General features: G+C 46.2%; 1 protein-coding gene across 1 annotated transcript in view; it reads right to left on the minus strand.

Annotated features, from left to right (window-relative positions):
- The window catches only part of TGM5 (transglutaminase 5), a 45,764-nt gene that overhangs the window by 4,251 nt on the left and 25,651 nt on the right, over nt 1–15,862 (minus strand). Inside the window, exons 7-9 of the mRNA XM_060174492.1 lie at nt 4,024–4,162; nt 3,388–3,491; nt 3,069–3,308 (exon numbers count right to left, since the gene is read on the minus strand). Of these exons, the coding sequence (XP_060030475.1) occupies nt 3,069–3,308; nt 3,388–3,491; nt 4,024–4,162 (483 nt within the window). The remainder of the gene's footprint in view (nt 1–3,068; nt 3,309–3,387; nt 3,492–4,023; nt 4,163–15,862) is intronic.

Raw genomic sequence — 15,862 nt, forward strand, 5'->3', positions numbered from 1 at the left:
ACCCTTTCAATCCGGGTTCTTTCTTTTTTAGTAGAGCACTGCTCAGCTCTGGCTTATGGTAGTATGGGGGACTGAACCTGGGACCTCAGAGTTGCTCTGGGGGTCATTTTAAGCCCAAGTCCAGGCAGAAGAGGCTCTTGAGATATAAATGTCAATCGGATTCAGCTCCTGTGAGGTCTGTTCTACCCCCAGGTCCTGTCAGGCTGGTGGTGAACATAGAACAGAGCTGACAGATGCATCACCAACATGGGTTGAACTGCTCAAGTTCACTTGTATGTGGGTTCCTCCTCCCCCAGTAAATATTATCAACGCATGAATTGTTATACTGGCAAACCAACATGAATTACTTTTTCTTTCTTTTTTATGTTTAGTGTTAGCAATATGTACAAGAGTGTTTTGTGGCCTGTAAGATGATATTGATGTTAGCACCAATAAACAGATTGTATACAATAAACACAATATAGTACTGAAAATGTGCTTTCTCTTTCTTTTTTTAAATTTTTAAATTTATTCCCTTTTGTTGCCCTTGTTGTTTTATTGTTGTAGTTATTATTATTGTTGTTGATGTCATTGTTGTTGGATAGGACAGAGAGAAATGCAGAGAGGAGGGGAAGACAGAGAGGGGGAGAGAAAGATAGACACCTGCAGACCTGCTTTATTGCCTGTGAAGCGACTCCCCTGCAGGTGGGGAGCTGGGGGCTCGAACCGGGATCCTTCAGCCAGTCCTTTGTGCCATGTGTGCTTAACCCGCTATGCTACCACCTGAGTCCCTTGCTTTCTCTTTCTTTTTTAAAAAATATTTACCATCATCTTTTAAAAAATATTTATTTACTTATTATTGGATAGAGATAGAGAGAAATTGAGAGGAGTTGGGGAGATAGAGAGGGAAAGGAAGACAGAGACACCTGCAGCCCTGCTTCACCACTTGTGAAGCTTTCCCTCTCCGGGGGGGAGGGTAGGGATTTGAACCTGGGACCTTGTGCACTGTAATGTGTGCATTTAACCAGGTGCATGGGCCACCGCCTGGCCTCTGCTTTCTCTTTCTTATGATTTTCTTTTAATTGACACTAGGTTATTGCTGGGGCTCAAACCTGGGTCCTTGTGCATGGCAATGTGTGCCCTCACTCAACCAGGTGTGGCACCAGGGAATGAGCCCAAGGTCTCGTACATGGCAAATACCACTGAGAGGCCTCACTGGTCCCAGTGTGTGTGTGTTTCTTTTTTTTTAATACCTTTTTTTTTTTTTTTTTTTTACTCCATGGCTATTGCTGGGGTGTGGTGCCTGCACCATGAACCCACTGCTCCTGGAGGCCATTTTTCCCATTTTTGTTGCCCTAGTTATTTTTATTGTTATAGTTGTTGTTGTTGGATAGGACAGAGAGAAATGGAGAGAGGAAGGCAAGACAGAGAGGGGGAGAGAAAGACAGACACCTGCAGACCTACTTCACCCCTTGTGAAGTGACCCCCCTGCAGGTGGGGAGCCAGGAGCTCAAACCAGGACCCTTGAGCCGGTCCTTGTGCTTTGCGCCATGTGCGCTTAGCCTGTTGCTCTACCGCCTGGCCCCCAAGTGTGTTTTTCTTTAAAAGAGAGGTGGAGAAAGAGAAACAGACACATAAAGGAGAGACACCACATCATCAGTCTTTCATGGATGGAGGCCCCCATGTCATCTTTATAGCACTACTATAAAGTGCTGGGGTTCAAACCCAGGGCTTCATAGATGTCAAGGCATTTGTTCTACCTGACTTCTTCTTTAGCTCTTGTGTATGTGACATACATACATATATAAATATATGTACATATATATAAATATGTATATATGTGTATGAAACAACTATGCTGTTAGACTTTCAATCAAGAAGAGGCTCTTGGTGGTTAAGTTTTCAGGTTACTTTTTTTTTTGTATAGCATTTTATTATGAGCACTTTGCCATTAACAGTCTTCCCCACCTTAATTTTTTAATTTTTTAATTTTGCCTCCAGGGTTATTGCTGGGGCTTGGTACCTACACCATGAATTTACTGCTTCTGGAGGCCATTTTTCCCATTTTTGTTGCCCTTGTTGCACTTTTTTTTTTGCCTCCAGGGTTATTGCTGGGGTTCAGTGCCTGCATCAGGAATCCACTGCTCCTGGAGGCCATTTTTTTCCTCCTTTTGTTGCCCTTGTTGTTGTAGCCTTGTTGCGGTTCTTATTGTTGTTGATGTCATTCGTTGTTGGATAGGACAGAGAGAGAGGAGGGTAAGACAGAGAGGGGGAAAGAAAGACAGACACCTGCAGATCTGCTTCACCACCTGTGAAGCGACGCCCCTGCAGTTGTGGAGCCGGGGGCTCGAACCGGGGTCCTTACGCCAGTCCTTGCGCTTTGCGCCACCTGCGCCCAACCCGCTGCGCTACCGCCCAACCCCCATTGTTGCGCTTTTTTAAAAAAATTGTTATTGTTATAGCTGTTGTTGTTGGACAGGACAGAGAGAGATTGAGAGAGGAGGGGAAGACAGAGAGGGGGAGAGACATAGACACCTACAGACCTGCTTCACCGTGAAGTGACCTCCCCCTGCAGGTGGGGAGCTAGGGGCTTGAGCTGGGATCCTTATGATGGTCCTTGCACTTTGCGCCATGTGCGCTTAACCCACTGCACTACCGCCCAGCCCATCAGGTTACTTTTGTAACATGTAGTTAAGCTAAAAGTTATTGGAGTGTTGTCCACTTCGTGGGGGGGGGGGGTGCGGTCAGTGCCCATAACCTATAACCCCTGAATTGTCTGTCAACTGAAGAACATTGGCACCACATGGGAGGTGCTATGGGATTATGGTGTCTCTCCTCTCTCGACCTCTGTAGCTGGATGAAAAGGTCAGCCTAAACTAGTAAAAATCATGCATTTACAATTCCCTCAACTCTGCAACATGAACAAACAAGTAAAGCTGAATGGCTGGGGGGACAGTGGACCCAGGCCTGTCCTGTGTGGGTCTGTGGCTCCTCAGGGGTCTGCCCCCACTCAATCAGAGGCTCCTGGGGAAGAGGAGTGGAGGGTACCCACAGGACCTGGACTGTAAGTGGGGAGGACTTGGCCCTACCTTCTCCATACTTGTAGTTCTCTGTGATATCATCCCGCTCATCACTCTGGATGCTCTTGGTGCTGATAAATTTGCCGACAGAGCTGGTATCCCGGTAAAGCTTCTGTTCCTTCCCTCCAGAGACCAGCCAGGACATGCAGTCGGCATTCACCATGGAAAAGGCGAAGGGTGTGTCGTACTTGAGATCCACCTCGCCCTCCTTGATGGCCTTGATCGAGGCAGGGCCGCAGCAGTAGAGGCCTGTAGGAGGGCAGGAGGGTCTCGGTGGGTGGCTGCTAACAGCCTGGGCAGGGGCTGCCTTCCTTCTGCAGAGCCTCACCATTGCTTGTCTCCTGAGGAGTGGCATCCACCACCTGCCAGCCTCCATAGCCGGCGGGGAGGTCCTTGCGAGCCATCCAACACTCGTTCCAGACGTGGAAATTCCTATGGGAAAAGCCGGCAGAGTGGGTGTGAAAGGAAACTAAAAGGAATTGCAGTGCTGGGACTCTTTCTAGGCAATACAGGGGATGGGTGGCCCCCATGGCATTGAAGGAAGCTTTGGGGCTGTGGGCGTTGTGATCTCTTTCTCCCTCTCTCTCGCTCTCTCCTCTCTGTCACTCTGTGTCTATCTTAAGAAAAAAAAAAAAAATAATAGAATGATTTAGGAAGGTTGCCCTGCAGTGGTATCACCATGCACAAGGGCCTGTGTCCATCCCTTGACAAAGCACAAAGACAACTCTTGTGCTTTAAAGATTCAAAACTCCAAATCATTGATACTGTGCTCAGCTGGTTTCCAACCTTAGTGCTGGGGATACTGAGTCCCAGGGCTGGTGAAAGTGTGTGTGTGTGTGTGTGTGTGTGTGTGTGTGTGTGTGTTGGGGAATCAGGCATGAGAGCAAAGCTCCTGGGGCACAGTCTAAGCCTCTTCCTGCTGGTAGGACTTGCCCCAGACAGAGGCCAAGACATTGTCTCTCACCAGATGCTGTCCTTCTTCTTATTCTCCAAAATTCTGCCCGTGTGGTCATAATACTCGTCTATGATCAGGTTTCCATCAGTGTCATGGCCAGAGTCGAAGTTAGTGATCACACGTGTGGGGATCCCCAGGCATCTCATCACTACAGAGAGGACACACATGAGAAGGAACACAGGAAAGCTGCTCAATAAGGTCAGCGAGGAAACGAGGCACCACTGCACTCCCACAGACGAGAAATAGGCAAGAAGCAGGAGAGAAGCAGGCCACACTTGTACCCACAGACACAGACACATACACAGACCACAGCACTAGAGCTTCTCCCGGTGTCATGGCACCTCACATGTGGCAATGTGGCACCAGGATGCTAACACAAGTCAGGTGCATGACAAAGCAGGAATTATTAATCCTCTGGTCCAGGATGGGTTCTCTGTACCCACAAGACATCCTTTTGTCACACCCATAGTCCTGCTTACCCACCCAGGAGAGGCAGGGCAGTCTGAGAAGAAAGCAGGAGACCGAGGCCCAGGGTGTCTGTGTCTGAGTCCCAGCAGGCGGAGGGGGGACTCTAGCTGGGCTTGGATGCTGGGGACAATCCCAGGGAGGGGACATACTCTTGGGAGTGGAACTAAATTGGTGAGCTGTGGGCTTGAGGACTCTGGGGTACTGGGTATAGGGCACAGGGAAAATGTTATTTGGCACTTGCAGGCAGGCAGGAGCTGACTGGGGTGCTGGGACCCATGGGAGAAACCCCAGAGAGGGCTAGGATGCTGGCTGGCAGCACAAGTGCTGCTGGGACCAACAGCTAGACAGTTCACCTGTTTGTTCATGTGCCAGTCAAAGTTTGAGTCTTGGGAGTCAGGCGGTACCACAGCGGGTTAAGCGCAGGTGGCGCAAAGCACAAAGACCGGGGAAAGGATCCTGGTTCCAGCCCCCGGTTCCAGCCCCTGGCCCCCACCTGCAGGGGAGTCATTTCACAAGTAGTGAAGCAGGTCTGCAGGTGTCTATCTTTCTCTCCCCCCTCTGTCCTCCCCTCCTTTCTACAACAACATCAATAACAACAACAATAATTACAACAACAATAAATGGGGTTTACAGTCAGTTAACAATATTCTATACACCTTTCCCATGTTTGGGAGCTACTCTCTTCCCTGATCCAGATTTTCCAACCATGACATCATCTCCCCAGACAATAACTTGGATCCACCTACATTTCAGATTTCAGGCTCAGGAGGAAAAAAAAAAAAAGACTAGTATAGCCACAGGCCCTTTAGAATATAACTAAAATAGGCCTACGAGCTATATACAAAACAGAGACCCCCCCCCAACTCTTCATCTACACCATTCCAGCCTTTAGGTTCATGATTAGTCAACAATTTGTTTGGCTTTATATGTCAACTCTCTTTTCAGCCACCAGGTTCCAGATGTTAGCATGGTGCCAACCAGACTTCCCAAGACAGACAACCCCACCAATATGTCCTAGAGCTCTGATTACCCAGAGCTCCACCCCACTAGGGAAAGAGAGAGGCAGGCTGGGAGTATGGATCAACCTGCCAATGCCCATGTTCAGCGGGGAAGCAATTACAGAAGCCAGACCTTCCACCTTCTGCATCCCACAATGACCTTGGGTCCATACTCACAGTGGGTTAAAGAATAGGAAAGCTATCAAGGGAGGGGAGGGGATATGGAGTACTGGTGGTGGGAATTGTGTGGAGTTGTACCCCTCTTATCCTATGGTTTTGTCAGTGTTTCCTTTTTATAAAAAAAAAAGGGCAACAAAAGGGAAAATAAATAAAATAAAAGTTTGAATCCCTGGTACAACACACAGGAGGACTACAGAGCACAGGGGGAAGTGTAGGTATTGTGGTGTCTTTCCCTTCTTTCTCTGTTTGAAAAGGTCAGCCTGGCACAGGGAAGCAACACCACCACCAGTGACAACAACAGACAATCTAGGAAGTGGTCAGCTCGCTGGCATGGCCTAGCAGGGTGGGCCAGGCACTTCCCTTGGCAGGACTCACTACCCTGACATAGCCCCATTTCTCTTGGCCAGAATGTTCCAACTTCCAAGAAAATAGCTGGAATATTCTCCTTCCTATAGTAAGGCTCACTGGTCAATATTACCAGATTTCCTTTTCCATTTTGGAAAGAATTTAATTAATGGAATAAAATGGAGGAGGTGATGGTCTAGGAGTTGGTGCCAAAGCTGGTACCAACCCAGCCCTGACAAATCCTGGGTAGGGCAAGGGGGCTCTTATTTGTACCTTTTTGAGTAGAACTAGCGTCGACAAGCAGACACACTACTTATAACCACTGCAAACCACTATACTATAGCACCTTCTCCTTGTGTGTACTTCGCATTATTTACAGCTTTTTATTTTTTTCAGAACATTTATTTTTGGGATTTTTTGCTTATTATTTGATAGGGCAGGGAAAAGATGAGAAGGGGAGGAGGGGAGCTAGAGGAGAGAAAAAGAGAGACAGCTGTAAGATTATTTTACCTCTTGTGAAGCTTCCCCATTGCAGGTGGGGACTAGGGGCTTGAGCCTGGATCTTTGCACAAGATAACATGTGCCCTCAACTGGGTGTACTGCCTCCCAGCCACCATTTACAGTTTTTTTTTGTTTGTTTTGCCTCCAGGGTTATTGCTGGGGCTTGGTGCCTGCACTACGAATTCATTGCTCCTGGAGGCCATTTTTCCCATTTTGTTGCCCTTATTGTTATAGTTACTATTATTATTGCTTTTGTTTTGTTGGATAGGACAGAGAGAAATCTTGTGAGGAGGAGAAGAGAAAGATAGACATTAGCAGACCTGCTTTACCACTTGTGAAGCCACCCTCTTGCAGGTGGGGAGCCAGGGGCTGAAACCAGGATCCTCTATAAGTACTGCGCGCTAACCGATTGCGCCACTGGAGCTCCTGGAACCAGGATCCGTATGGCAGTCCTTGAGCTTTGCACCATGTGCTCTTAACCCACTGCACTACCACCTGCCCCCCTACAGATTTTTTAAAAGACAGACTACTGCTCTTTGTTCCAAAGTAGCTTCAGGCACTCTGAAGCTGGCTCAGCGCATGAATGTATGCTTATCAGGAAAGTTTCAGTGCCTCACTAAAGAGATAGTTTTACTTAAAGAAGAAAACAATTTGTTCTGCTTTATATCTTCATGTTTTTCAGCCATCAGGTTGCAGATGCTACCAGGACACCAACCTGACTTCCCTGGACAGATGACCTCACCAACGAGCCCTGGAACCCCACTTCCCCAGAAAGATAGGAACAGGCTGGGAGAGTAGATCGACCTGTCAATGCCCAAGTTCAGTGGAGAAGCAATTACAGAAGCCAGGCCTCCCACCTTCTGCTTCACATAAAGTTATTTGGTCCATACTTCCAGAGAGGGATAAAGGGTAGGGAAGCTTCCAATGGAGGGGGTGGGATATGGAACTCTGGTGGTGGGAAATGTGTGGAATTACCCTTCTTATCCCACAATTTTGTTGATCATTATTAAATCACTAGTAAAAACAAATAAAGAAAACAAGAGATCAAATAAAAAGCTAGAATTTATAAGCCGAATTAACTCATGGAACCAGGTAGTGGTGCACCTGGTTAAGTGTACACATCACAATGCACAAAAATCCATTTTCAAGCCCCTGGTCTCCACCTGCAGGGGGAAAGCTTCACAAGTGGTGAAGTAGGGCTGCAGGTCTCTCTCTGTATCTTTGCCTGTCTATCTCACTTCCCTTCTCAGTATCTCTCCGTCTCCATCCAATAGTAATAATAATAAAAACCAAAATTAAATCACCAAAGTGAAAACAATGCATTTCTCAATAGCTAGGAGTTAGATTGCAGCTACAGTCTTTCATATATTTAAGTCTGCCATCCTCTCCCTCCAATTCAGGTTAAAGTTCATAGCAAGATAACACAAAGTCACACCAGTGCTCTCTGCCCCGAGGAGGTCAGAGCTCACAGATAAACATTCCTCAGTCCAAAGGAATTGTGACTGAGTGCTCGCTGTCTTCCTCAATCACAGGTCAAGCGCCATTGAAATTAGTCAGTCCCTTTCTGCCCAATGCTGTCACAGTGCTTTCTAAATCAGTCCCTTTCTGCCCAGTGCTGTCACAAAAGTCAAGTTTTGGGGCTGGGTGGTGACACATCTGGTTAAACACACATGTTACAACATACAAGGACCTGGGTCTAAGCCCCTGGTTGCCACTTGCAGGGGGAAAGCTTTGTGAGTGGTGAAGCAGGGCTGTAGAAGCAGGGCTCTCTCTATATATATCTCTCCTTCTCTTCCTCCCCCTTCCCTCTTGATTTCTGGCTGTCTATATTCAAGAAATGAATAAATAAAGATAATAAATTATTTTATTTTATTTTATTTTATTTATTTATTCCCTTTTATTGCCCTTGTTGTTTTATTGTTGTAGTTATTATTGTTGTTGTCGTCGTTGTTGGATAGGACAGAGAGAAATGGAGAGAGGAGGGGAAGACAGAGAGGAGGAGAGAAAGATAGACACCTGCAGACCTGCTTCACTGCCTGTGAAGTGACTCCCCTGCAGGTGGGGAGCCGGGGTTCGAACTGGGATCCTTATGCCGGTCCTTGTGCTTTGCGCCACCTGCGCTTAACCCACTGCACTACAGCCTGACTCCCAATAAATTTTTTTTTAAAAAAAGAAGTCAAATTCTGCCAGTCCAGTTTTTGCATGAAGGGAGATCTGTGTTATTTGTGTAAATAATCTGCTGCAGGAGTATTTTATATTCAAATCAGACCTCTCCTCCTGTTCCAGTAGATGATTATAGCCCTTGAGCTGGGGGTGGGGGGGTAGGTGGAGTGTTAACCAGAGAATTAATTCCTGCCTGAGTAGGAGGCCTGGGGATGGATAATTGAAGCTGTATTTGTTCTCATCCTTTTTTTTTTTTTCTCTCTTCCAGAGTACTGCTTAACTCTGGTTTATGATGATGCAGGGGATTGAATCTGGGACTTTGGAGTCACAGGCATGAAAGCCTCTTAGCATAACCTTTATAATATCTACCCCCACCCCATTGTCATTCTTGAATGCCAATATTGGCCTTTGACGGTTGTGTCTTATCACCTTCTGTACCTAGTTGGTCTTTGTAGACAAATCTGGGTGGGGACAGGGATGAAGACACATGTGTACCCTTGACTTAGGTGTGAGCTTCCCCCCCCTCTTAATTCTCTTCTCTTCCTCTTTCTTTCTTTCCTTTTTTCTTCCTTCCTTCCTTCCTTCCTTCCTTCCTTCTTTTTTAACTTACAGGGTTTTTTAAAAAAACATTTCTTTATTGGGGAATTAATGTTTTACATTCGACAGTAAATACAATAGTTTGTACATGCATAACATTTCCCAGTTTTCCATATAACAACACAACCCCCACTAGGTCCTCTGTCAGCCTTCTTGTATCTATTTACAGGGTTTTTTTATGGGACTTCTTGACTTCAAAGTTCTATTGCTCCCAGGAGTCTCTCTCTCTCTCTCTCTTTTTTTTTTAAGAGGGTGAGAGACAGAGAGGGAAAGAGAAATAGAGGAAGAGAGAAGTAGAGAAGGAGAGAGACAGAGAGAGGAGAAAAATGCTACAGTGCTGCTCTGCCACTCAGGAAACTTCCTCTGTGCGGGTGATCCCATGTGGTGACAAGGACTTGTCACTTCCTTCCACATGGTACAATGTGTACTCTTCAGGTAAGTTGTTTCCAGGCTCCAGCCTGAGCTGTTAGGGGCCAGTCATGAGGGACTAAGCTCTTGAGTCAGTCATGAGGGACCAAGTCCTCTTAGTGGTCCTCTCCCTGTTACCATCTGACATGAGGTATTTCTCCAGAGGACACCTCTTTCCTAGGGTCCAGTTTGTTATTATATGTTTAAATACCACCAGAAGCTACTAAAAGTAATCAAAGGAGCTTTTGACTTGTCTGCAGGTGTTTTTGACCACAAAGAGGGGGGCTGTGGCAAAGGCTTTGCTGTGATTGCTGTGATGGTATTTGTGACTTCTTTTTTTTTGGTGAGTGAGGGAAGTGTAGTAGGAAGTAGGTGAGAGGTGAGGAGGGTATCTAAGTCTAAGTAGACACTATTTCATTATGAACTTCATACTGACTCACTGCAGACTATTGTGCACTTTTGCTTTCAGGTATATATTTTCAGGTATATATTTTCAGGTATATATTTCAGGTATATATTTTCAGGTATATATTTTGCCCTAATTTATGGATACATGTGAATATATGCTCTATCTCATAGGACCTTATCTATATCTAGGTTTTGGGACTTTGTTAGGAAGTGAACCACCTGGAATGGAATTAGAGAATCCTATGAGAGGAAAGGTCTCACCCGAGTAATGAGGCTGAAGGGTTGACAATCCATGCCTGACGTCTCTGGACACAGTCTGAAGTGAAGTATGCTGAGGTGGTACTTGTTACGTTGATTAGGTTGTGATCAGCAGATGCAGTATTAGTTGGTATGAATTGAGAGAAGCATTCAGGAAAGTGAGCCCCACCCTAGAGGTTCCAGGACTGGGGGAAAATAGAGGCTCTACAGAGGAAGTGGGAGGTTCCTGCTGTCTTAAGGTTTAAGAAGGCAATAGATAGTTATTGCTGTAATCACATTGTTTGGCAATTGGGTTCACTTTGAAAAATCTCTTTGTTAGGATTTGCTGTATCATACACAACATCACCATAATTTATGTCCTTTGATATTATTTGTATATAGCTCTGCCACCGGTTGCTTCTGTTCTCCCTGGTCTAAGCTTTTAAGAGAGTCAACATATCAAAGACTCAGCCTGTGCATTAAAAAGTTTGAGATATTCAATCAATTTTTTTTTCCTCCTCCAGGGTTTATTGCTGGGCTTGGTGCCAGCACCATGAATCCACCGCTCCTGGAGGCCATTATTTTTCCCCTTTTGTTGCCCTTGTTGTAGCTTCGTTGTGGTTATTATTATTGCCCTTGTTGACGCAATTCGTTGTTGGATAGGACAGAGAGAAATGGAGAGAGGAGGGGAAGACAGAGAAGGGGAGAGAAAGACACCTGTAGAATTGCTTCACCGCCTGTGAAGCGACTCCCCTGCAGGTGGGGAGCCGGGGGCTCGAACCGGGATCCTTACGCCAGTCCCTGCGCTTTGCGCCACATGCGCTTAACCCGCTGTGCCACCGCCCGACCCCCTCAATCAATTTTTTTTTTTCGAATTTGTCACTTCTTAAGTTGCCTAGGGCTCTTCCCTTAAATTTCTGGTCAGGAAGTGGGTTCCTCTTGAGGTTTTTCCTTCAGTTTTGAGCCTGCTTTTAAGATTGATTTGTTTATCTATACACATGAGAGAGACAAAAGGATTGCTCTACCACATGGAAGGGCTGTTAATCAAATCCGAGGCTTCATATACTAAAGGCATGTGCTCCAACTCACTGAGTGAGCCCCTGCTCTATACCAGCTTGCCACAGCCTTAAGTCCGAAGATGTGTACAGTCTTAGTGTTGCTGGACAAGATAGTAAAATACTTCCTTTTTTTTTTTGCCACTAGAGCTATGATTGAGGTTAAGTGCCTGCATGACTGCACAGTTACTGCTGGTCATTTTTTGAAAGAGGAGGAAAGACAGAGGGAAAAAGAGACAGAGAGAAGAGACACCTGCAGCAGTTGTCCACAGCTCATGAAGCTTCTCCACACTGTAAGTGAGAACTGGGGACTTGAACCCTGGCCCTCAAGCATGATAACAACAACAGGAATAAGAGCAACAATAACAACAAGGGCAACAAAATGGAAAAAAATGGCCTCCAGGAGCAGTGGATTCATAGTGCAGGCACTAAATCCTTGCAATAACCTTAGAGGCAAAAAAAAAAAAAAAAAAAGAAGAAGAATTTGAGGCTAAAGATAGTTTGCTGCCTTGACCAAAACCACAGAGCTAAGAAGTAACAATGATAACTTCATTCTGGTCTCAGACCTAAGCTTGTATTCAATTCTGAGTCTCCCTCCAAGCCTTGTGAGCACAGTCTAGTCTTGTAGTATTTTTCTCCTAATGACACATCTCAATTACTTTCTCATGTTATTAAATATTTGGAAATAGCAGATTCTGCTGCCTATGATTTTTTTCTGATTGCCACCAGAGTTATTGCTGGGTTTTGGTGCTGACACTAACAATCCATTGCTCCTGAAATCCATTTTTTTTCCTTCTTCTTTCTCTTTTTCTTTCTTTCTTTTTATTTTTTGTATTTGATAGGACAGAGAGAAATTGAGAAGGCAGGAGGAAATAGGGAGAGAGAAAGACATCTGCTGACCTGCTTCACTGCTTGTGAAGCTTCCCTCCAGCTTGGTGGAGATTGAGGGTTAAAACACAGGCCCTGGCATATGGTAACACGCTCTCAACCAGTTGCACTATTGCCTTCCCCCTTCCTATGGTTTTTAGACATTTATTTTCTTCCTATTGTCCTTCTTGGTATAAATAAGGTTGTGATGAACATTTCTGAAGGCCAATCTATATCCTCTCCCCCCCTGCTTGGGACAGATTCCAAGAAGTGAAAGGAATGAGTCAAGAAATACAGACACTTCTAAGCATTCTTTGCACATAGTAGTGTCACTAGACATGTTTATACTTTTCAGCTCAAGTACTTATTTATATCAGGCATTTAATTGTTTTTCGGTTTTAGTTTAGGCTCCTTATGTGTGGGCATAAAGCATCTTTGGGTAACCTCTGAAGACACACCTGTGAGTGGGGACACACCCCTGGATGCAACTCAGGACTGGGAGGGGAGAAGCCCACAGGGGAACCTGGAGCTCTCCCCAGAGCAGCAGGTCTGTACAGGGCCAGGGATCAAGGGCAGGGAGTGAATAGGGCCAACAAGTGAGCCGTAGGTGGAGGTGACGCGGACAGCCTCAGAGGGAAGGGTGAAGGCTGGAGATGCAGCCACGGGAGGAAGTTGAGACAGGAGTGAGGCAAGAGCCTCCAGGTGACTCAGAGGCATTGTGTGTGCTAAGATTTCTGCAGAGGACAGCCAGGAAGGCGGATAACCCGTATGGTAATAAGAGGACGTGCCAGGGAGGGGTGGACAAGGAGAGCAGAGCAAGCCTCCTCTGTGTTTCACCCTGGTGGATAAGTTCACCAAGAGCCACTTGGGTGAGTGGTGGGGTCTACTGCTCAGCACACCTGAGTGGGTCCTTTGCCACCCAGCACAGGACACTAGTCTCTCAAGCACTCTGAAGATCTCTATTAGTACAGCCCATTAGTAATACAGGCTGTCAGGGCCAGGGAGACACTATAATGGTTTTGTAAAAGACTCTCATGTCTGAGGCCCTGAGATTCTAGGTTCAATCCCCAGCACCACCAGAAACCAGAGCTGAGCAGTGCTCTGATCCTTCTTGCTCTGTATCTTTCTCTCAGTCATTAAAAATAAATAAAATAATTAAAATATTACAAAACAAAACAACAACAAAATACAGGACAAGGCCTATGTTGTAGAGGCTGAATACAATTTTGCTGGGTTGGGGGAAACATGATATCTCCTGAAACTTTGCTGTTCTGGTGATTTTCGACCTCTGCACACACTGCCATGATGAGCATGTGCTGTGCTGCTGGTGCCAAGCTGGACTGTCAGAGGAGCATAAGCTCTGAGTGGTGGGGGGCTGCTCTGGTTGATTCTCACTCTTGCTTCATCATAGCTTGTGGGAAGACTGGGATGGGGGACAACAGCCAGTTGCCATGAAACTACAGAGAGGGGGGTCAGGCGGTGGCGCAGTGGGTTAAGCGCATGTGGCGCAAAGCGCAGGGACCGGCGTAAGGATTCCGGTTCGAGCCCCCGCCTCCCCACCTGCAGGGGAGTCGCTTCACAGGCGGTGAAGCAGGTCTGCAGGTGTCTGTCTATCTTTCTCTCCCCTTCTCTGTCTTCCCCTCCTCTCTCCATTTCTCTCTGTCCTATCCAACAACGAATTGCGTCAACAAGGGCAATAATAATAACCACAACGAAGCTACAACAAGGGCAACAAAAGGGGGAAAAAATGGCCTTCAGGAGCGGTGGATTCATGGTGCAGGCACCAAGCCCAGCAATAACCCTGGAGGAGGAAAAAAAAAAAAAAAAAAAAGAAACTACAGAGAGGCGAGAACAGCTTCTTACATGAGAAGAGGGGTCATGGCTTAGCTTCATCATGATGACACAAAGGGAGTCAGTAGCTCTAGGCAGTATAGTTCAAGCACAGACAAGTTTGGAGGCCTCTTGTACCCTTTGTCCTTGCTCTGTCTGCCATCAAGAAGCCTTTCTTGTCGCTTCACCTCTCACTTTATGACCTGAAGCTAAATTCAGAACCAGAATGGAGATCTCCCCAAGTGAGCACGCCTTTCAGTCCTCCCTCTCTTCCTCACCAGCTGACACTATCGTAGGTGTGAGGTGTGAGGCGTGAGGCCAGGTTCAGCACAGGCCTGATCCCACTTAATCCTTGGCACAGCTGTGTGATTATCCCAGCTTTAGAGAGGAGAAGCCTGAAGTTTAGAGGGATTGAAGTCACATGGAAGAAAGAGGAGAACCAGGGCAGGATTCAAACCCATGTTATTCTGCGTTTAAAACCTCTCCTGGGAGTCGGGCGGTAGTGCAGCGGGTTAAGCACAAGGCGGCGCAAAGCACAAGGATCGGTGGAAAGATCCCGGTTCAAGCCCCCAGCTCCCCACCTGCAGGGGAGTCTCTTCACAGGTGGTAAAGCAGGTCTGCAGGTGTCTATCTTATTCTCCCCATCTCTGTCTTCCCCTCCTCTCTCCATTTCTCTCTGTCCTAACAATGACGACATCAATAACAACAACAATAATAACTACTACAACAATGAGAAAACAACAAGGGCAACAAAAGGGAAAATAAAAAAATTAATTAAGAAAAAAACACCTCTCCTACACTTCTGACAACACTTCCCCAACCTGCAGCTTTGCAAAGCATCCCAGCAATAACTCAGGGTCGATTCACCTTCTTCTGTGGAGTTTTCAATGATTTCTCAATGTCACACCAATCTCTTCTGGTTCTCACTTAACCCCAATCACCTGTGCTACATGCTGTATCACTCTCTAGCCTGTCAGATTACAGATTCTCCCAAGAACAGGGTTCGTATGTTGTGCTTTTCCTTTCTAGCAGTGTGGGGCACAGAGTAGGTGCTCACTGAATCACTGTTGAAGTAACTCACCATCAAAAGAAAGAAAGAAAGAGAGAGAGAGAAAGAGAGAAAGAGAGAAAGAGAGAAAGGGAGAAGGAAAGAAAGGAAGAAAGAAAGAAAGAAAGGAAGGAAGAGAGAAAGAAAGAGAGAAAGAAAGAAAGAAAGAAAGAAGAAAAAGAAAGAAAGAAAGGTTTATTTATGAGAGCCCAGAGCCCTAGCCAGGCATATGCAGTGCAAACCTGGGGTCCTGTGCTTCCCTGCTGAGCCACCTCCCGACTGCATGAAGTGAACTATCTTGTCTTTAACCTGTGAACAAGGTTTCTGAAGACAGAATCCTGATGACTCATATGTTTTGTTGTTATTGTTGTCCTGGGCTTCACTACCCTGGGTGGACATTTTCAGAGAGAGAGAGAGACAGAGGGAGGGAAAGACATGACACCACTGTAGCTTCCTGCAGTGAAGTGTGTGTGTGTGTGTGTGGGGGGGGGCATCCATTCAGGGATGAATCTGGGTAGTGCAGGTGATAGGCAAGCATACTATCTAGGTGAGATTTTTTTTTTTTTTTGCAGTTCCTGATTCACAATTTAACATAAGACTCGCATGATTCTCTCGGTGATAATTTTGTGGGAGCCGAGTCCCTCGTGAAAGAGAAACCCATTTGGAGCTTGTGTGTGTGCGCACTTGCACACTCTCATACAAGGATACTTGGACAAATGTGAACACAGCCTCTGTGATGGGAA

Source organism: Erinaceus europaeus, chromosome 16 (genome assembly GCF_950295315.1).
Source record: "Erinaceus europaeus chromosome 16, mEriEur2.1, whole genome shotgun sequence".
Lineage (NCBI taxonomy): Eukaryota > Metazoa > Chordata > Mammalia > Eulipotyphla > Erinaceidae > Erinaceus > Erinaceus europaeus.